The sequence below is a fragment of the Symsagittifera roscoffensis genome, chromosome 1 (genome assembly GCF_963678635.1).
Source record: "Symsagittifera roscoffensis chromosome 1, txSymRosc1.1, whole genome shotgun sequence".
In the NCBI taxonomy this organism is placed as follows: domain Eukaryota; kingdom Metazoa; phylum Xenacoelomorpha; order Acoela; family Convolutidae; genus Symsagittifera; species Symsagittifera roscoffensis.
The window spans coordinates 12,325,899-12,347,938 of NC_087062.1; the positions used below are offsets into that span (position 1 = coordinate 12,325,899).

Below are 22,040 nucleotides of genomic sequence, written 5' to 3' on the forward strand. Positions count from 1 at the left end.
GAAAAAACGAACTCCTATCGATTTTGGGAGGACCGGTTTTAATGCATAGTGATGATATTGTTGAAAAAGCAGTGCTAAAACAACTAAAGGCGGCCTTGGAGACTATCAATAGCATTTTGCTGTGTAAGAATTATCTTACCGGCGATGAACCATGCGCAGCTGACGCCTATTTGTTCAGTTTATTAATGCCGATGTGGAAAGTTGACCTTAAGTGGAAAAATGCACAAACAGTTATTTCTTGTTTTGAACATGTTGTGGACTACATCAACAGACTGGACTTGATGTTCAATGAGCAAGTTAAAACCTCTGGTTTTAAAGAACACCAATCTCTGTCAGTAAAAAATTTAATTAGAAAAGAAAAGGTTAAAAATGTTGTAAAGAATACTTTTATAATTTCTTCCTCTATTCTATGTTTATTGAGCTACAGTGTTTGGGCTAGACTGATTAAAATCAGATAATGTTAGTTGTAGCATATAGTAAATTAGTTTTCGAAATGAACTGTTTTCAACGAGATTGAGACTTGTTCATTGATAAGCGTACAACGAACCAAAATATATCAGAACAAGTTGTGGTATTGTACCAAACGATTGGTAGTTCAGATAATTTTGTATAAAATTCGACAAAAAACGTTGCCATTTGTCAATGACGAGAAGCATGTTTGACAGGGTTAAGAAATTATGCACTCTCTGAGATCAACCGTGCAATATCCCCCTAAATCGATTTAGGGGGAATATTATTTAAGACTTTCAGAAGTTAACTTTGAGTATATCGCATAAATTGATTCAATTATTACACTGGCAAGCTTGCGAGCGATCTCTATTAGTACAACCCTTCTTTTTTCCCAACCTTTCGAATCGAGTTATAGCAAAATCTTCACTAATTTGATGTTTATTTTATTTTTTCTTATTGCAGGTTATAGAGCTGCTGTTTTGTCGTGTGCTGGCTAGTGTTTGCGAAGCACAGCTTCGCCTCTACGCGAGTTTTACTTCGAGAATTTTTACTAAAACGTTAATTTAGGTGGCTAGCAGTATACAAAAAAATCCCGCATTAAAAAATTTCAAAGCGAAATTAATCAGTGCATTTGTTCGAAATGCATTTTTTATAAAGAAATAATTTTCAAAAATAATACATAGCTGGGCAGCAACGGATCTAGGATTTTCCTGAGAGGGGTGGATTTTCAAAAAGAATTTTGCCGTCATTTTTTTGTGGACCGGATAGATTTTTTGAGCTCTCCCATATCACTATAAAGACCATATTTTGACTAAATTTTCTGGGCCACAGGCAAAATTTTGAAAAAAAAATAGGCCATAAAAGCGTTTTTTGTCGCTTTTTGAATTATTTTGACCAGTAAATCGCGTTTTTTGGCGAGTGCTCCACCTTACAATCATTATAAAATGACGCCGAAGGCCCATTAAGAAAAATTTTAGGCTAGTAATCACACGATATCTCAAAATAGTACAAAGGGAGGACCCTTTGGGTCGGCAGGGGGTCGAGTCCCTGAGTGGGGATGGGTTGGAAGGGGGGGGGTGTAGGGCGCTGTTCCCCACCTAAATCCGCTACCATAACTGGGGGTTTGTTCTACGGTAGGTCACTTAAGGGGGGATTGTGCGGTTGATCCAATTTTTGATAGTTTTACTTGGGAAAAGTGTTAAGAATACGAAGTATTTAGTTGTAAACCGTGAGCTATTGCGAGTATGATTAGAAATGAAGTTTTCCGTTTTGAGGTTTAGAGTATGTCGGCACACAAACAACGTGGAGACTCCAACCAACTCATATTAGTGTGCGAGTCTATAAAAAGCCACGCAATGACAGAATTTATTAACTTGTGGAGAGAGAAAAATAGAGGATTCAAAGAACTCACACCTCAAGAAGTCATCAAAATCAGACCCTCTGTCCAAACTGGAATGCGAAGTGTTTTCATAATGGACGAGCTAGAAGGCGAAGCGTATGATTACATTCTGAATGTACTCCAAAGCAGAATAATTTGCCCCGTAGCTTGTTTGATGGCAACTAGAAACGCACTTAAACTCCATAGTATTGGTGGCAAGGTTCTAGTGTCTGTTTCTATGCACAACGTCACAGCATGCTGCACAGATGTGGCTTTCGAAACCCGTAATGAAGTTCGAAAACTAGTCGAGTTGATGGGTGGGAAGTATAGTGGGGATTTGAACACTAGTACAACACATTTGATTTGTAGTTCAGTTGGAACTAAAAAGTACATAGTTGCAACTCAAATGAAAATTCCGATTTTGACGCCGCAATGGGTCACAACTGCGTTTGAACTTCGAAAAAGGCAAAAGCTGGCAACAGATGAAGCGTTTATGAAGGAGTTTAAAGTTCCGATTTTTGCTGGCTGTGTGATTTGTGTTAGTGGACTTCCAATGGCCGATCGAAAATTAGTTGAGCAAGCTGTTGTGAGTAATGGAGGTAAGTACAGCGCAGATTTGAAGTCAGATTACGTTACACATCTAATCGCCACTGAAGCGGCTTCTAATCAGCAGAAGTTAATATATGCGCGAAAATGGAAACTTCCTGTTTTAACCCAGCGATGGCTGCCAGATTGTCTGGAAAAAGGATACTTTTGTGACCCAAATTTGTATAAATTCAACATGGATTTAGTTCCGAAGGAAACAGCTGACGTCTCGTTTGACACAAGTCGGGGAGTGCTGAGTCGGTCTAACTCATTTATTACGAGTCAGTTGCCGAGTTCGTTTGAAGCGAATGATGTTTTGAATTTCTGCAAGGCTCACATAATTGGACTTGACAGTACAGAATCGGCTGCAATTGAAGAAATAATGCAAAAGTGCGGCGCAACTGTTTACAAAGTAGGCTTCGTTTAGTTGTATTTTTTCTTCAAAGCATCAAAAATATTTTGACAAGTTTGACTGCCGTGCTTTAGCGTACATTTTGCGTGGCATTTGACTTTTTATATGGGAAAAAATTGCACGAAATGCAGGAAACAAATGCATGCATTTTGATCAAAAAGACTTCCTCAGCTAATTTCTGCAATTCCAGGTTTTTAGGAGACCCCAGGTTTTTTAGTTTTCTTTTGCATCTCAAAGATATATTTCATAATTTCTTTCCATCCTCTGATAATTTAATAGGAAAAAATTATTGCTCCAATTTCAGGTTTCGAAACTCTCGACAAATCAATCTTTCGATAATTTTAGACATATCAGCATGGAGTTACCCATGTGATATGTGACAAACTGCCTTCAAGTGAGTTCCTATACAAAACTGCGTCAGACGATATCCACTTCGTCACACCAAATTGGATCATCAATTGCTGCACGTCACAGCGTCTTGTCCCAATTGACGAATTTGAGCTGAAACGGCCCATCGAAGACAATTTGGAATCACCTTTTCCAAGGAAAAAATCTGTCGGCCCGATGAGCACTTTGTCTCAAAATGCGATCAACAATAGTCGAAATGTTGCGAAGAGACAGAGTTCGTGTTTTGGAGGTACAGGGCAGCAGATCGACGATGAAATAAGCCGAAGTTATCTTGACATTGAAAACTTGTTTGACTTGAAATCTGTGTTAAACACAGTTAATGCTTTCTTGCACAATTCTCTATCTGATGCAATCAGAATAAAAATGTCAGGTCTATTGTCAGAGTTAGGAGCTAGTATTTCCAATAATTTGAATGAAATGTGTACTCATTGCTTTGTAGAAGATTCGACTATCGCTGAAGACCATCAAGATGTTGAAAAAACTGACCAGTTGAATATCAAATTAGTCAGCATTGATTGGGCTCAAGAGTGCAAAGAAAAAAGAAGTCTAATAGGCGAAGAAAGTTTTCGGCCTAAATTGCTACCTGCTGCTCCGAAACCCCAGCCCACAATTAGAGCTACAACCCGGACGACCAGGAGTAAAAACTTGAAAACCCTAAATCTGGAACCCATGCCTATACCACCTGAAGAAGACGCATCATTTCCAATAAATGAAAACAATATCGGGCGAAATTCCCAAAATACCAGTTTGTCATCGACGCCATCTAAACTCAGTTTTGATTTGCGAGGATCTTTGGCTAAACTGAAGGAAGGATCCACCCCTAATTCTCTACAGAAAGTCGCGTCAGCTTCGAGCTCGAACCGTGGTAAATCGAAATTGGCTGAAGATCCCGGATCAAACGCAAGAAATGATATGAAAAGTGAAGGTCTGTCGGCCAAACTGTCGACAAACCTGCTGTCTAAATTTCAAAAACCTGCCGATCACTACATTGAGTGCTCACAGAGTGTCCAAATTGGCTGGGAGGCCGAATCTAATTCTTTTGGAAACAATCCAATGGACAATATTGAAAACATGGATCAAAATGCAAAATCAGAACGAAGCTGTTTGACTCCTAAATCGCTTCAGAAAGTGAGAGTGTTTCAGATAACGAGTATAGAAAGAGACCAAAGGCCTTACTTGGAGAACATGATTGAAAATTTGGGCGCCAAAGTGATAGCTGATTCTTCATCTTTCGACCCGACAGCAACTCATTTACTATGCAAAGCTCCACTGAAGAGTGAGAAATACATGGCCTCGGTGGCGAAGGGTCTCTGGGTTCTGAGCTGCAGTTACCTTGAAGAGTCGACAAAAGCGGGCAGGTTTTTGAACGAGGAGGATTTCGAATGGGGTAGTGAGAAATTAGGCTTCGCTTCTATTCAGACTAAAGTACACAATGTAGCTAGAGCTGCAAAACGGTGGAGGGTTTTAGTAGGTCAAAATGGGATCTACTCAGGGGGTGCTTACTCGTCTTGGAAAGTTCTGTTCCACACAAGTAAAGCCAAAACTAAAGGCTTGGCTGCTATTTTGAACGCAGGAGGCGCTGAAATATTACACGAGCAGCCCCCGTTTGTGAATATAACAGGAGCAACCCACGCGTTTATTGAGCCAAATCGAGTCGACATGAGTTTGGTGAGTTGTGCGCAGTTGACTGCAAACGGAGTGGAATGCTTTAAAAACGAGTACATAGCGGACTACTTAATTTTAGAGGAATTGGATAAGAGTGCATACCTCGTGAAGGATGCGCCGGAAGTCTCGGAACCGACAGCCAAACGCATTAAAGTATTTTAAATTAACTGATAGTATTTCAGTCTGTATTTTGTTCGTTTTGAATTTTGTCTTTGATCAATTACCTTTTTTGCAGCAAATTTAGATTAATATTTGGTTGTTTTTGTCAAAAACGAGGAAAAGTTATTAAATAAATTAGGTAGGATTATTATAAATTTATTTTCTAAGTAATAAATCTGTGTTAACAGTTTGATGTTGAAATCATTTCATGATTTAGACCTGGTTTGATTCGTCGTTTCAGATTAGATGTATATACCTTTTTATGTTGTTCTTAGTAGTCTGCGATCACTCAGTAGTTGTCAGGCTTATCTCACAGATGTTGGTTTTGTAGTGGGAAAGCTCACACAGACAACATGACACAACAGGCGAACAGTCGCTCAGAATCGCCATGGGACCGAAGCTCAGATTCGAAAGACTTGAACTCGCTAATAACCGACAATGCTTCTCAGTTTTTCTCAAGTCCACCTCTTTCAACATCGATTCATGGAAGACTATCGATCGGAACAGCCGGATATCTAACAGTGCCAAAGTCAGAAGAAAACAGTCCAGTTGTGCGCTACAAACGAAACACTCAAAATGTATCAATAAGCACTTCAAACTTGTTAAATGACGACCAGGACTCGCATTTAAAATCTGCAGCTTCAGTTCCAGATTTTTCAAGTTGTTCTCCGAACAATTCGTCTTACGTGGAGGAGTTTGATCCGTTGGTTCCGCAACGAGCAGATTCATTGGAAGAACTTTTTAAAGCGTTCAACCAGATTGCAGAGGAGAAACTACCACCTGAATTGCCTCCAAGGATTAAAAAGTCGCCTTCAAAAAATCAACCAGGACCTCCTTTACCGCCAAAACCGCCCAATGATGTCATTGAGAGAGCATTTTCAACAGTAGAACCACCTCATTTAAGTGTCCGACCATCGTCTTCAGATTCACTGAGGAGCTCTTTAGCACCTCCGCTTCCCAGAAGAAAAGCTAACTCTGAAGTATGTCAGTCGACTGATGAAAACTTGGCCGCCCCGGACGTTGGTGTTGTCTGTTTGCAGCCTATCGAGAAACTTAGAAGCTGTATTGACAAAGTGAAATTTAGAACAGAAAGTTACGCTTTTTCGCAATCAAATTGCGTAGCAGATGGATTCGTATTATCAACAGGCGGAAACAATTTGACTTCCAATAAACTGGAATCCTTGATTAAAGTCAGATTCTTCATAAATGATGACGAGCGCAGCTCTAAGGAACCTTATTTGGAGTACAGAAACTGTAAGTTAAAACGAACTGCAAACGATATTTTGGAGTTCTGGAAGTCTAACTTCAGTGATCTGGGACCTGGTCATTATTATGTCAGGTTCTGTGGCTGTCAGATATACATGCAACCTGACTCGGTGATCGGATCCCACCTCATTGTTCGAAAGTTGTTCGCGCTGAGGCGACCGTTGGATGTTTGCATCAAAAAAGTAGACGATGATATTAGATCAGGAAAGGCAGAGAAGCGACGCCAAAGGTCTGAAACATCGGATTTGTACGCTTCTGAAGCAGTTACTTGGCCTTTGGCTTCTCATTTGGAGCATTTAGTCCAAATAATTGTCGAAGCAAATCTGGCAGTTGAAGGCGACCAAGAAGTCGGTCGTAAAAACTCAGTTTCAAATCGAAACCTCATGAGATTCATTCAAAGTGCGAAGTTGCTGAGCAGTTTTCTGAACATTCACTACTCTCCATTATCAGACGCATATGATCTTCTGGAAAATAGCAGTTCGACCGATTATAACAAGAAAAGAGAGTTAGTTATGTCGGAAGCGCTAGATTTTGGAAAGTATTTAATTTCATCATTTCAGTACCTCAAATATTGCAAAGAAGTTACAAAGTTGCCGCTAACAGCAGCCTCGAATTTACAAAACTTTGGAGTGAAAATATTCTCGATTAGCAATATAGGATCTCTGGCTGTACGAGAAGCTTTGACTAAGATCTTCATTGATGTGTGCATGTATTATAATGGTCGCGTAATTTTCAAATCCTCGTTTCGGGATTTCTGGCACAACGTCCGCTCGAAAGCTACTATTGAGATCAATCAAACATTGACATTTTCGGACCCTCTCGACTGTGGAGTTGTAAGAATATGTGACCTTCCACGTGAGTTAGTTCTGTCAGTATCTCTGTGCTACATATCTGAAACTACTTTAGCTGAAGTTAAACTGGCGTCGGTGGCCTATCCGGTTTTCGACTGCAATGGAATTTTCAACGACGCTCAAGTGTTCCTTCCGTTTTGGGTCAAACCCAATTTACCTCATCCTGACTACACACATCTTAGCTCGCCGACTTTAAACACAGCATCAAATACATCTCCTATCTTGCACATGGAAATTGTCAATCCGTCCAAGGAATCATTAGTTTTCTCAATAACTCAAGTAGAAAATGGCGCAGACCACACTTTGAAACGAACTATTCCAGAAAGTCCTCTGAGAAGTAGTAGACTGAAACGGATAGACAGAATCTTTCAGTATAAACATGAGAACATGTTGCTTAGGAATCCAGAGATCCCTTTGCCGAATGATGAGCGAGGCGACATGATTCGCGACGACTGTGAACTCATATGGCAATACAGACGAAATCTTCTTACTGACGAATGTTATGGCTCAAACTATTTGCCAGATGTGTTGTTTTCCAATATCTGGTCGTGGAACTATGCTCAAACTCGTCACATTAATGAATTGATTTCGCTATGTTGTGGTCAGATGGATCGCTTTTCTGCGTTTGTGATTCTTCTCTACAGATTCTCAGATTCGGCATTACGTCAGTTTGCGGTCGAAAATCTCGACTTCACCAATGACGAATTGATAGTTTTAGTTCCAGTTCTGTGCGAGTGTCTTAAGTACGAAATTTACATCGCGAACCCATTGATTGAGTTTTTGTTGCAAAAATGTGCGGAATCGCTTCTGTTCGGAATTTCGCTCTTCAGAAACTTCATTCTCTGCACTTCGTTGCCTCAATATAAGCAGATGTTTGAGGTTTACAAAGCCTCAATTTCTGATATATGTCCCAGTAATGTTGTTCAAGGCTTCGAAGCACAGGAGAGGCTCGCACGTGAACTTGAAAAATTCTACACCGAATTAAATGTAGAAAAAGAAACCATAGTTTTAAAAGCGTTTTTGGCCGATCTAAATGAGAGTCTTTTCCAAAATGAACAGCAAGAAATAGTCTCGTTTTTCCCGCCTGGTCGAACTTGTAGGGGATTTAACGTTGAAAGGTGTTTTCTGCACGCGAAGTCAAATGCGAAACCGATGCATTTATATTTCGTTACTAAAAGCGACTTCGAGCTAGAAGTTATTTACAAGTACGGCGACGATCTTCGACAAGACCAACTGATGTCTCTGCTAATGACATTTATGAATTCCTGGTGGTTGTCAGACAATCTAGATCTTAAATTCATATCATACGGAGTTTTTCCCTGTACTCCCAATTCAGGCTTCATCGAAGTTGTTCCGAATGCAGTGACTTTGTGTCAACTGCAAACATTCGCAGGAGGCTTCACGGGCGCCTTAAATTTGAATTGCATATATCAATGGCTGCGTCAGAAGAACCCAGACGCAACTGCTTTCGATATTGCTCTGGACAATTTCACTCTTTCGACTGCTGCCTACTGTGTTGCGACCTACATACTTGGAGTCTGTGACCGACACAACGACAATGTCATGATTCTTCCCTCGGGACACCTGTTTCACATTGACTACGGTCGCATTTTCGGACATAATCAGAAGTTTGGACCTGTGAATCGTGACAGGACTCCGTTTATTCTGACCAAAGATATGTTCTACGCGATCAATAGATCGAACTCGGATGTGTCTGAGAGTTACTATGAGTTCGTGAAGACTTGTTGTGCTGCGTATAATGTGGTGAGGCGCAATGCGGATTTTGTAATTGCGATTGTTAGGCACATGATCGGAGGAGAGAGGCCGGAAATATCAAGGGAGATTCAGTTTCTAGTGCAGAGGCTACAGCCACAACTGAGTGAAGACGAAGCTACACAGGTCAGCTGTCCTACTCTATCTTTACAGTTTTCTTCAATTAGTGGTTTTCGGATCAATTGAGCAATCCCCCCCCCCCGTAATGACATGACCAATTGAGCTATCTGCCCCCCCCCCCCACCCAATTAATAGCACGCTTTCAATTGGCCGATTGAAGTTTGTTTTATATGAGTATCGAGAAAAATTTGAAAAAGAAAAAACCAAAAATCAGACAATTTTTTTGGAAATTTTTGTTTGGGCGACCGTTGCCCTATCGAGGAAAGCGATTTACCAGGGCTGCTTTACGTGCCTCAGTTTTATTGATTCTTTTTTCACTCTAAATGTAGTTTTTGAGCTTTGATATTGTAAATTTTGGCGTTTCATAATCGTTGGAGAGTCTGGTTCATGGTTTCATTTAATTTAAACTAATTTCAAGTGGTTATAAACATATCTCAAGTACCTATTGAGCGGGGGCGGCTATTTTAGGCGAAAACTATATTAGGCGAAAATAAAAGTATTAAAATTAGGCGAAAATTTTGATTGAAAAAGTCTAAACTTTAGCGAAACTGTATGTGATTACTTACGACATTCCATTGCTAGATACAAAAATACACGTAATATTATTCAAACAGCAAACCAACGGAAAAATAGTGACCGCCGCAGTCGCGCCAACGTGTTGCGAGCTTGCCAACAGAGGGTAGGTCTCTTTAAGAAAATTAGAGCCGGTTATCGCCCGTCGGCGACCTTAAACCGACAAACGACTTTGCAGTCTTTAACCGCTTCTCGTCAATGTCGTCTGGAAAATTAAGGGGGGGGGGGGGGGTTGCTAAAATCTACACTTTCATTATCAAAATTTTCGCCTAAATTTAACACTTTTGTTTTTATTTTCGCCTAATATACACAGCCCCCTATTGAGCTATCTCTCCCCCCCCCCCTCTAGAATGGTGGAGATTGCTCAATTGATCCGTGGTTTTCCTCTGTATTTTGTATTTTCTGCTGGGTTTCTCATGATCAAAAGTTCTACAACCTTGCAGATTATTTCAAACAGTTCTTATTTTTCTGCTGGGGAATTTCTCTCTTTTATTTTTGCTTGAAGATTATGTGAAGTAAAGTTTTTGAAGTTTTTTTACAAAAAAACTCAAAATTTGTGCAAGATTGACGCAGCTGGTTTTTATTATTCATCTTGATGTTCTTAAATGTGTTCATTTATTTAGATGTTCACGCAGAAAATAAACGAGAGCATCGACAAGTCAATGATCACAAGTTTGAACTTCGTCATCCACGCACTAGGCCAGACAGGGTTGTCCTCTGCGAAGAACAAGAGGCTATTTGACTTCACCCTCAACAGAGTCACTCGGGAGGACACGGCAGAGATACTGATGGTCAAAGTAGCCGGCGTTCAACACCGTTTTGATTCGGACAATGAAAGGTAAAGCGAATACGGCTTTTGTATATTTTTCATGGGGATTTGATGGGCTCAAAAACTTAACCAAGAGAAATCAGTTTCGCAGCAAGTTGCACAGAAAGATATCTTTTATTTAAAGGTTTAGATGGAAATCAACCATTTTTTAGATATATTTGTTCCTGGAATCACTGGTAACCTTTTTTGTCATTTAAAAAAGAAGAAGAAACCAACTGAATAATTTTAATTAAAAAAATATACACATCAAAATCAACGGAAAGTGTTTTAATAAGTTGAAAGAAAATGTTTCAAATCAACGGAAGTGTTTTAAAGTTGAAAGACATCAGTCTTTTTCAAGGTGTTGATTTACTACTGTGATTTCTAAATTTACTACCTCTGGCTTTTTCGGTTTGTTTTTTTTTTTTGCTCTTTCAACTTATTTTGTATCGGTAGGAGGGCAAAATTTAATTTTAATGTTAACTATTATTTCAAGTCGTGTATAAATTATAAATTTCAAACTCAATCGCTCCAATTTTTTTTATGAAAAGTTTCTTATGGAATTTTTGATTGCTTTAGGATCAAAGGGCGTGCACCTGCATATTGTTGGCTGCTCAAATTACTGAAAGCTTATTTAATATGGGCTGTTGTGTTTCTTGACTGTTTTTCTGAAATTAATATTATTTTTGTTTTCTTTTTTTTTCGACTTATTTTTTATTTGCTAAGCTTGCGTTGTCTCGCAAGTGATGCGAAGCTGTGTTTCGCCACTGTGTAAAAGTTTTCAATGTTTGAGGGATTTGGCTACTTTGTTGTTTGCCGAAGTTTTGTTTTTAGAAGTTTCGTAACACAAACTAAATCTCAGGGGTTTAGCCCACTTAATCCTTAATAATTACCCTTGCGATAAGCAAGAGTATTGCAATCGGGTTCTAGACTTGTTTTTCGTAAACAACTTTGTCCACAGTATCGCTTTTAGAGGATCTCCGCTGCTAGAGGATCTTCACTTCTTAAGTTGGATCTCCTCTTCTATCATTTAAGTAGTAATTAGTTTTTTAGCGCGTTCCTTAAGCCCGTTTCAGGTTGTAATTATCTTTTCAAAAAAGTTTCTCACTTTCTTGGGGATCATTTTTTTTATCTGGCAGGCTTTTATTGGTTTAATTTTTAAAGCATGGGTTTTTCTAATTTAAACACTTTTTACTATAACTGAAAGATCACAAATTTGTTAATTTACTATGTCTGACATTGAGTTTTTTTTCCATTTTTTTGTTTGTTTTTTAAATATTCTAACCGTTTTTGTTATGTTGACTTAGTCAATTTATGTTTCGTAATTTCGAGGGCATTTTTCGTAATTTCGTTTCGGATTATGTGTTTCAGTTTGCATTGGTCGTAAAAACTTATAAATTTTATGAATTTTTTTATGACAACAGTTTTATTTTCGGCTCAACAGGTTTCGACCCAAAGTTTGTCGCCTCTTTTGCTGCTCGGTAAATGATTTTTGTTTTTGAGGGATATTCATGAACTTCATCTGGTGCAAATATTGAGTTTTTGTGAAGTAATTTTTTCCAACATAATTTTTAGAATTTTTTCTTACTTAGTCTTTTTTCATTCACTATTTTGTAGCGCAATGTGTTTTACGCATCGCAGGTGTTACGAATCTGTGCTTCGCCTCTAATAATTGTGGTTTCTGCGATTCGCAGAGGGTCTGTGAGAGGCTATTCTCAGCCTGTCTAAGCATAGTCCGTTTCTCTTATTTCCCCAGCTGCGCTCTTTTTTTGCAACTCGAGGCCGTTTTTTGCGTCTTGAAAATTCACGTGGTACAATTATTTAAGCCGTAATTGGTCAGGCTGTGGTAGACCTGAAGCTATAGATCAAGTGAGAGCTCGTTCGCACACACTATCATTGCAATGGCACGGGATCGATTACACGATCTGACGAGCTCGGAGTGAACGCCTTACCACTATGCTAAGTGCCTGAAGTTTTGTTCAAATAACTGAATTGTGTTTCCCTGGGTGAAGTGTTGCAAGCATAAGATTAGTGTTGACAATACACACATGCCTTTTTGTTTTGGCCACTCTCAAAGAATGGAAAGGAACTATGGCGTACAGTCCGTTTTTTAACTACCTCAAGGAAAGCTAGTAGGGGGTCAAGCGTAGTATGATATTTACCTAAGTAAGATTCATCCTACAAGACTCGTTTTTTAAACTAGTCGCAAATTTTAGTTTGGCCCTTTTAAGATTCATATTGACCCTTTTAAAACTCCTTCTTGGCGTTTTTTCGTTTGTGTTTGCGAAGTGCAGCTTCGCCTGTACATTAAATCCTTCTTGATTCTTTTCGCAATGTTAAGAAACGCTTAAAAATAGTTGTCTCGATGTTGAGGAAAACTGGTCTGAATATTTTTCAATTTTCAGACTAAATTAGACGAAATTTGCTGAGACCGATATCCTTAATTCAATTCTTCTGCGAGTTTATTTTTATTTTAGCCATATTTTTTCTCGATTTTGCAGTATTTATCCTAATTAAGTTACTCTTTATTTTAAATAAAAATAATAATATATGCGATTTTTTTTTCAAATTTTTAACTTTTTCCAAGTGTATTACTATGATATGGTCATTTTGTGCCACTTGCAGAGCGACCAGCTGTCCTTGAAATTGGAAGATAGTTTGTCCAATTAATGAAACAAAGGAATTAAAAAATTGAAGCGAAGTGACAAAGAAAAATAACTTGCATAAAACGTCCATGAGAATAGTTCAAATAATAATGTTCTCTGGTCTAGGTTTCACGTGTACGTCTGTGAAGTGAATACCGAAGGAAGAGAGACTTACTTCGTGTTCCGAAGATGGTCCCACTTCCGACAACTGATGGATCTCCTCGCAGCCAGGTTCCCGGACTTCTTCCGGGATCCAAAGAGTCGCCTTATTCTCAACTTCCAGCAGATGTTCAGCAAGCAGAGTAGTAGATTGTCACATAGACGCACTGCAATTCAACAGTTTCTCGATTTCATTTTTGCGTCTTCGAAGAGCGCGGTGCGAAACAGTGATGCGATTTACACGTTTTTTCAATCCTTACCCGAAGACAAAAGCTTCACGTTGAATAGCGAAGATATATACTTACACACTAGCCCATCAATGAGTTCAATGCAATCGGTCCAAACTGGAGGAAAAATCGAGATGAAGATATCATGCGACGATCGAAAAACGCAAGTGAAGGTTTTAATTAAACGGTGTGTTGACTTAATGACTCCGAATTACTCCAATGATTTACAGGAAGACAGTCTGAACTCAAACGTGTATGTGAAGCTTAAGCTGCTACCAGTTGACGAAAAACTGTACATGAAAACGGACAGCTTCAAGAAGAAAACGGATATTAAAAATTCGAGCAGTCCGATTTTCAATCAACTGTTTTCGTTCAATGTCGGAGGCAACACGTGGGAGAATTTGTACATGGAAGTGTCCGTCTGTTATTACCAGTTTAGTACTGTTAACTCATCTTGTGTGGGTAAAGTGAACATTCCACTGATGATGTTGCAAGAAAATGTCCTCGAAGACACTTTTCTACTGTGCTAATTGTCACTCTATCAAATCAATCAAGAATTTCTCAAATTACATAGCTGTTAAAACTAATATACATCTTTCGTTACTAGCGAAACGCACTGTAGATGCTCACATTAGTTCAATTAGCGAATTTTTCAATTGCCATTGTTAATAACCTCGAGATTTTTATTGTAAAAAGTAGATTGAAGAAGTAATTGCTCAAATCGATTGTCTTTAAATTTAATATTCTTTTATCTAGACCGAATTCAATATTGCTTTGCATCTTTTACTTTTACATGTCTTTATCTGACACATCGGTTACACGTCTCCAGTAGCTCAATGATAAGCGAAGTTGAACTTGAAATTAGTTCTGCTGGGAAGGAAGGTAAACAGGCATTTCGACCGACGAAGTTCGATTTGATGTTCAATTTTTGATCTTGGTCACACATGTTTTTTGACCGTGTACCAAAAGGTTGCGTCATACGAGAAGTTGTAAGCTTTGAATGCTTTGATTTTGTTGAGTTTTGACATCCATTGATTTTGTTTTAAAATGTTTTTATAAGTTCTCATCTTTTTTTGACCTCCATTGATTTTCTTTACGCTTGCGATTAGCAAGCATATTCAAATCGGAATATAGACTTTTTTCGGGTTACCAACTAGTTAAACAAAATCAGTTGAATCATTTATGACGCTGGCATGCTCAATTTCATGAAAATTCAAATTTAACTAGCGCATGCCAGGCACTAGTTCATATTGTATGCTATATCTAGAACTCACACTATTGTATGTATACTTTAAAGAGTTTTTGTTTTAATTTTCTGCTGATGATTTTTCGGCTTCATGGTTGTCGACTTAAGCTCTGTCGGTTTATCGTGGATCCTATATGACTTAACATGAGTTTTTTCCGTATGTTTTCACGAAAGTTTTCGACTGAGTTTCAGCTTTTTGGATGTCGGCTTCTATTCTGTCGGCTTATTTAACGATTTTTTTCCTTAAAATTATGTATTTTTGAGATCGATACTTGGCACTAATTTTTAAACGCCCAAATTTAACCCCACTAGGACCTCTTCTAAAAAATTCAAACACAGCAAATCCACTTCTTTCCTCGATTGTAACATCGTTCGAAGTTCTGTTTGCTTACTTTTTACCATCATGGTGCACTCATCCTATAATTGTTGTATCGCAAGTAGTGCGAAACTCAGCTTCTTCGTTTTAAAATGTTAAATAAATTCTCATATTAGGTTAACAAGAACAGCTTAGCGATTGCGAAATTAATGTTCGTCCAGGTGCCGTGGGTTCATCAGTAGCTGTTGACCTTTTCTTTTTGCTGATGTTGTTTTTTGCCCCAAAAAATGGTTTCCTTTTAAGAGTTGATGAACGTAGTCAAGACTCTTTTCTAGGTTATTTACTTTTTTTAGGAAAGGTCTTAACATTTGTTCACATTCAAATTTTTTTTTTCGCGGATTTGACCTTTCAGTTTATTTTGAAATTTAATTCTTTCCGTTGTTAAAAAGAAGGCAAACTCCACTATCGAACACCAAAAGAGTAATGGTCACGAAAAATGTCTCAAAGTGGATTCAAAATTAGTTTCGAAAGTGAATTTTAATTTCCAAATTTCAAAACGGAATATTGATCCAGTTTTCATAAGCTGTTTGTGAAATTCCAAGAGTTTCAAGGTCATTTTTACTATTAAAATTGAAAATTCAATCTTTTTCAAGAAAACAAGTCATTTTTTGGTTTCTTGGCGTCCATTGATTCTCTTCAAAATTTCTGTTGGCTATGTTTCAGAAGTCCATATGCTGGTAATTTTTATGAGTTTAGTATAACCGAACACTTTCTTTGCAATTCATTTTCAATTTTTACCGGGGTCAACATTTTAAGTTAACCCCGAATTAAGATTATCCAAATTATTAGTTTCTTCAATGTTGCAATCGTGCACTAGATTTTTTTCCCGAACCAGTTTTTAAGTTGACTGAGATTGGTGGTCATCTCCCTCTATACTTTTGTCAACGAACAGAATTTTTGGGCTTCTCTGCGTTTTAAATGCCCGTTCTATTCGAAATTCAGCCTGAATAGTTCCACTTTATAATATATCGGCTTTGAGGCTTCTTTTTTGGTCGTTTGAGAAGCAAAAAATTTTTATCTAAATGTTTTGAGTAAGAACTTGAAAAGTTGTTAAGAATTGTTGGCTTTGTTATTGCTCCGTAGGTCTTGTTTCGATGGGTATTTAGCATTCAATTTATCTTACTGCTCGAAGTTTTTCTGCAAAGGAGTTTCTATTCACGACAAGATCACGTCGAATGTAGGAAACTTGTTGATCAATTTGCTTGATATATTAATGAAAAAACTTTTATACGGCTTTCATCTCTATTTGTCGGTTAGTTTGTGGTGCTATGTATATGTTGTATCGCAAGTTGAGTGAAGCTTCTTTTCGTCTGTTTGTAAAATTCTTAAAGGTGCGGGTAATTTAGTTCCTGTTTGATAAGTTTTTCTTAGAAACTCTCTAACCGTTTTTAAAAAAAGTGGTACCAATGGAAGTCCGCCTAATCACCTGTGTGTCTGCATACTCCCCTAATCTCTTTTTACCTTACCACACTTTCTACAGCCTTCGAAAATGTGTGTGGGGGAATTTTTGACCCATATTTTTGGTTTTTATACATTTTCTGAAAAACTACCCTCCCAAATCTGAGATTTTAGTTTCAATCAAAAGGACGGGTTGTGAGGAGCTCCCCTGCATAAGTGGTTACGCCCAATTTTTTCACAAAAAAAAGTTATGACCCTCGGAAAAGTCAAATATACGATTTTTGAGTGTTTTTTGAAACTTTTCGTTTTTTCTCAAAAACTACCCTCCCAAATCTGAGTTTTTGGTTTAAATGAGAAGAACGGGTTGTGGTAAGCTTCGCTGCATAAATGATTACGCCTAATTTTTTTCCAAAAAAATATGAACCTCTGAAAAGTCAAGATTTCGATTTTTGATTTTTGAAACTTTCTCAAAAACTACCCAACCAAATCTAATGAGCAACGTTTTAAGCATCTTTCGACATAACAAGCTCTAAAAATCACTACAATATTTAAAAAACTGAAGTTAATGATGAAGTTAGCAGGTTTTGAAGTCATTAAATTGGATTTACTTTTTGCTATGTCTGTGAACTTTTTGTACTGATGCGGAAGGACAAGGGTAATTTCAAAAACAAATTATCAAACAGGTATTTCCAGCTTTAGCTGGACTGTAGTTCCAAGATTTAGTGCCACTTTCTAACTGTCTGCTGGCTGTGTTTTGCTTTCGCGCAATCTCGGCGCTTTTTTGATTAACAAAGTGGCATCTTTATACAGTGTCTTTAGAACATCGTCGTTTAAAATCTTTCTTTCAAGTTTTTTGACCCTAAGGTGTCTGAAAGGTTAGTTGCAGTGAAGGTTAGGCAGTGAATCAGAAATGGCGATTGTAAAAGATTTACTTGGTTCAAAAAGTGGGTCATTTGTTTTGTTTCATTAACTGCTTGTCGGTTCGAATTTTTAGGTTCGAGTAGCCGGTTCGAATTTTTAGGTTCGGTTCGTGTTTTTTAGATTATTTTTAGAGCGAGTAGCGCCAGTAAAATAATTTTTTTTATAAATTATTATAAATATATTATAAATTAATTATAAATAACGCGACTAAGAATTGGTTTATACGTCAGTTATTATTTTGAAACTACAAAAAAGTGAAAAAAATGCTCTTTTTTTCGAAAAAGAAACGTTTCCGTTTTCGTTATTTTGTTGGAACTCTGCTATGCGACTCGCACATCAAGCGTTTGTTCTTGTTTGCATGGCTTACATCTTTAATATGACGCAATACTGCTGTTTTGGTAATACCTTTTTTTAAACCAAGGAAGCAGTATTGCGACAGATCAGCTTCATAAGCTTGGGATGTATAAGTTACGTAATCTATATAAATAACCATAAAATAAACAGGTCTTGTTCGTCTAAAATGTGTTTTGATCGATGATTCAAGCATTTGAATTGCTCATATTATGAGACAAGCTACTGTGCTGTTACAAAATCGAATTGACGTATCCGATGAATTATAAAAAAAGGACTATTTAAATTTCTATTTAATTTCTTGGCGCAATTGAGACTGTTCTGTTGAACCAAAGAAAATTTTGCCTCAACATTTCATGAAGAATCTACACTTATTTTAATCCAGAATAATTTGAATTGTTAAACTAATTTCAATATACATCAAGTTACACCGAGAAAAACAAAACAATAATTTTGTATTTTCAGAACCAAAGTGACGATGATTATCTCTGACTTGTTTTACTCTTATGGCACCCTTTGTGGGAAGTATTCGATGCAGCTCGCAATCGCATTTAGCACTATTGTGTCCGTCATGGTTTCGAAAACGGCGCCGAAGTTTCCCTTTTCGTGGAATAATGCAGCCGTCGAGTATTCTAGTCCGAACGGCTTAGACGGAGTTGTACTTACCATTACAAGAGTAGTTGCTATTCTGTCAGCCTACCAGCAAATTCAATGCATAAACAAAATTGGTATGCGCAAAATTCTCTTTTTCACAGTTTTGCTGGCAGCAATATCTTCATTCGTTTTCTTTATTCTCGTTAGCTACATTTTCGCTCCGATCCAAGTGAACATTATTGATATTCTTCCTTTCTTTATTCTGCTACTAGATGTGCCGAAAACAGTCTGCCTCGGCCAAAGAGTGTTCGCCGCGCAGTCGACAAGTAGATACGTTTACAGAATCGCTTTGGCCTCCGCGTTTCAAAATTTCGGTCCTCTTTATTTTTTGAATTTTGTGGTTTCCATTTCATTGTTAGCGATGGGACTCATTTTGAACCTGAAATATCTGAAATTGGTATGTCTATTATCAATTATATGTGTGTCATCCATTTATGCATGTTTTATGACGATATACCCTGCCCTTCTGGTGCTATTTTCTGAAGTCTGTCTCTATGGCTGTAAACCAGCTAGTAAACATCACGAGTTCATCATCGACTGTCGAGACATCGACTGCTCCTTCATGACCTCAGATACTAGTTCGACCATGATGAAAGTGAAAGCTCTGATCTCGGTCGGATCCATTGCGGTCCATGTTTTGATATACTACCTCAATCCCTCTGATTGTGCTTACTCTCTGTGCAAAACCGCAATCAGCTATGACGAGCATATTTACGATTTGCACGCAATAGCAGACCGCGAAACCATAGATTTGATTTACGGTTACTCGGTGGAAACGGAACCTGTGATTCTACTAGTTCTTGCTATATCCCTTGCCTTTAAGTTTGCATTAAGTGAAAGCTACTCGCCATCGTCAAACGTCGTCCAATTGAATCATACAGATCCGCCATCTCAAATTGACCTAGTAGCGTTTGTGGTGGGAAGTGATTCCACGGACGGAGCCGGAGGTGATAACTCAATCGCGAGGCGGCGAAAATCTCCTTCCATGTCGAATAATATAGCAGGTGACCAGCCTGTAGTTGACCGCACGGTTTCTTGGAGCTCAGGGGGTCAGATGGATGACATACGATCCTTTGCAGAATGCAGCGAGATCCTTGAAAACGAAGGACTCGTAAGTCTGGCAGACCTGGAAATAGTGATGTTGATCAAAACGAAGAAAGTGCAGGCGTATAGTTTGGAACAGAGAGTGGATTCGAAACGAGCTGTGGCCATTCGAAGAGAACTCATTTCGCAACAGTCTTCGAACTCTTCTATTTTCGATCTGCCTTACATGTACTTTGATTATGATGAAATGAGAAACGCGTGTTGTGAGAATGTAATTGGCTATGTGCAGCTACCCGTTGGGGTTGTTGGACCCCTTACTGTAAACGATCAGCCACTTTTCGTTCCTTTAGCAACTACAGAAGGTGCACTTGTAGCCAGTACTAATAGAGGGTGCAAGGCGCTTCACCAGGGCGTCCGGGTAGTTGTCAACGACTCGGGGATGACAAGAGCTCCGGCAGTTAAGTTCCCAACAATAGTGCAAGCTGACGTGTTCTGCAATTGGTTTAAGAATGAAGGCAACATCGACAAGCTGCGTGCTGAAATATCAGAGGACAGCAAACATACCAAGTTAGTTTCAGTTACGCCCACTCAATCGGGAAAACATGTGTTTCTCCGTTTTCAAGCAACGACTGGTGATGCGATGGGAATGAATATGGTCTCGAAAGCCGTGGAAAAGTGCCTTCTTTATCTTAAGTGCGAGTTTACAAGCATGAAAATTATAACCGTCAGTGGAAATATGTGTACTGACAAGAAGCCGTCGGCTATAAATTGGATTCTAGGACGGGGCAAAAAAGTTGTAGCGGAAGCTGTTATATCTAAACAAATCGTGCAAAGTGTGCTTAAAACTCAAGTTGACGACTTAGTTGAGCTTAATATTGTAAAAAATCTTCTTGGATCTACGTTGGCCGGATCCATAGGCGGGTTCAACGCGCATGCTGCTAACATTATCACTGCTATATTCATTGCTACTGGCCAAGATCCCGCTCAAGTTGTGGAAAGCTCGAACTGCACGACTTATATGGAAAAAACAGAGGACGGAAACCTTTCGATTACTTGTACTTTGCCATGTTTGGAAGTCGGAACACTAGGGGGTGGAACAATGCTGCCGGCCCAGAAAGCGGCGCTTAAGATGCTAAACGTGCAAGGTTCTACATCTACGGAAACGGCTTCTAATGAAAACGCTTTTTCAAATGCGAAGCAACTGGCAGCTATAATTGGATCTTGTGTCGTTGCGGGAGAGTTGTCACTCTTGTCAGCACTGTCAACCGGAGATTTGGTCAAGAGCCATCTGAAACTGAATAGGTCTAACAAAGATGCTGCTTCGCAATGAACTAACTGAAAATCATCTTGTTACAAATACGCATTACTGAATATAAACACTAAAAGTAACTTAATAGAAAAGCTAACTGGCCTCCTTGTAAAATTTAATTTAATTTAAAACAATTATGTCCATTTCATGTTTTGGTACAATATGTATCATTTCTTAATCAAATCCTATATGCTTAACTTGATTAATTATTTTTTAATGTTTTAAATCTTTACAAGCAAAACATATAGGTCAAATAAGTTTCAATTCGGCTACTGTAGCATCTAGCTCAAGAATCCGCTAAGCATCCAATTGTATAATTCGTATTGTAATTGCAACTACTTTCTACACTTCAGTGTATTGAAGCTCAAAACTAGACTTTAAAAGGTAAAATCCGGCAATCTATAGTTATTAATATATGCAGCTTGATCAATGAGTTGATCAATACATGTACTGGAAAAAATAATTTCATGCTTATTTTTTCATGCAAAAATCATGGATGTTTTTTGTTGGCTTTCACTGATCTTTTTTCATTATTACCCGGGAAAATATACGGAAATTTTTTCTTGTTAATTATTCTGGCCATGTTTTTTTTCAGGAAAGTCTTAAAATATGTTTAATTTTTATATACGTTATGAAGTTCGATAAACTTTTTGAAGTTTTATGAGTAATGAACGTACTGAAGAATCTTATATAGGTCTTAGTGATTTTTTTGTTTTTCAGTAAAAAGTCTTAAAATGCTCTATAACTACAGATGTGCATTCATACCTGTTAATTCATTTGTGACTGCGCTTATATATGTATATATTAACCTGCTTCTTTAATTTTAGATTTCCAGCGGAATAAAAATTTAATCGTTTAATCCAGTTTGGGTTAACGTTATCAAAAAAGCGCCAATGATGAATTGTTCTAGAAATTCAAAGAGCTTAAAGGGCATCTAATTATTCCTTTCAAATTCGAAAGTTAATATTTTTTCAGCAAAGGCAGTTTTTCTGTTTACTTGCGTTCATTTCTTTTTTCCAACTGTTATTTGGCTATGTTTTGAACTTCAATTACCATTCAAAAAGCTAATTACGCATTCCAGTTGCCTAAACGCAAGTTTAATTTAAAGATATCCAAGATGAATAAATAAAAATTCCCTTCAATAATTTCCCAAAATGTGATAGAAATTGAAATAGGTAGTTCATCGCCCACATTGCAAGCAGTGGTACTACTTTTTGTTTAGAAGTTGATTAAAAATTCAAACGTGGCAAGCTAATTGGTCG

At 38.0% G+C, this 22,040-nt stretch overlaps 3 protein-coding genes across 3 annotated transcripts; all 3 read left to right on the plus strand.

Moving 5' to 3' along the window:
• Positions 1–1,728: 1,728 nt before the first annotated feature.
• Positions 1,729–5,153, plus strand: LOC134857319 (DNA topoisomerase 2-binding protein 1-like). The gene is made up of 2 exons (XM_063873712.1): positions 1,729–2,825; positions 3,171–5,153. Exons 1-2 carry the CDS (start codon positions 1,734–1,736, stop codon positions 5,058–5,060), a joined length of 2,982 nt encoding a protein of 993 aa, XP_063729782.1. The 5' UTR covers positions 1,729–1,733; the 3' UTR covers positions 5,061–5,153.
• Positions 5,154–5,302: 149 nt separating this feature from the next.
• LOC134857318 (phosphatidylinositol 4-phosphate 3-kinase C2 domain-containing subunit alpha-like) lies at positions 5,303–14,258 on the plus strand. Its single transcript, XM_063873710.1, has 3 exons — positions 5,303–9,073; positions 10,264–10,478; positions 13,220–14,258. Exons 1-3 carry the CDS (start codon positions 5,411–5,413, stop codon positions 14,007–14,009), a joined length of 4,668 nt encoding a protein of 1,555 aa, XP_063729780.1. The 5' UTR covers positions 5,303–5,410; the 3' UTR covers positions 14,010–14,258.
• Positions 14,259–18,221: 3,963 nt separating this feature from the next.
• Positions 18,222–20,995, plus strand: LOC134857314 (uncharacterized). Its single transcript, XM_063873707.1, has one exon. It carries the CDS (start codon positions 18,250–18,252, stop codon positions 20,797–20,799), a length of 2,550 nt encoding a protein of 849 aa, XP_063729777.1. The 5' UTR covers positions 18,222–18,249; the 3' UTR covers positions 20,800–20,995.
• Positions 20,996–22,040: the final 1,045 nt, after the last annotated feature.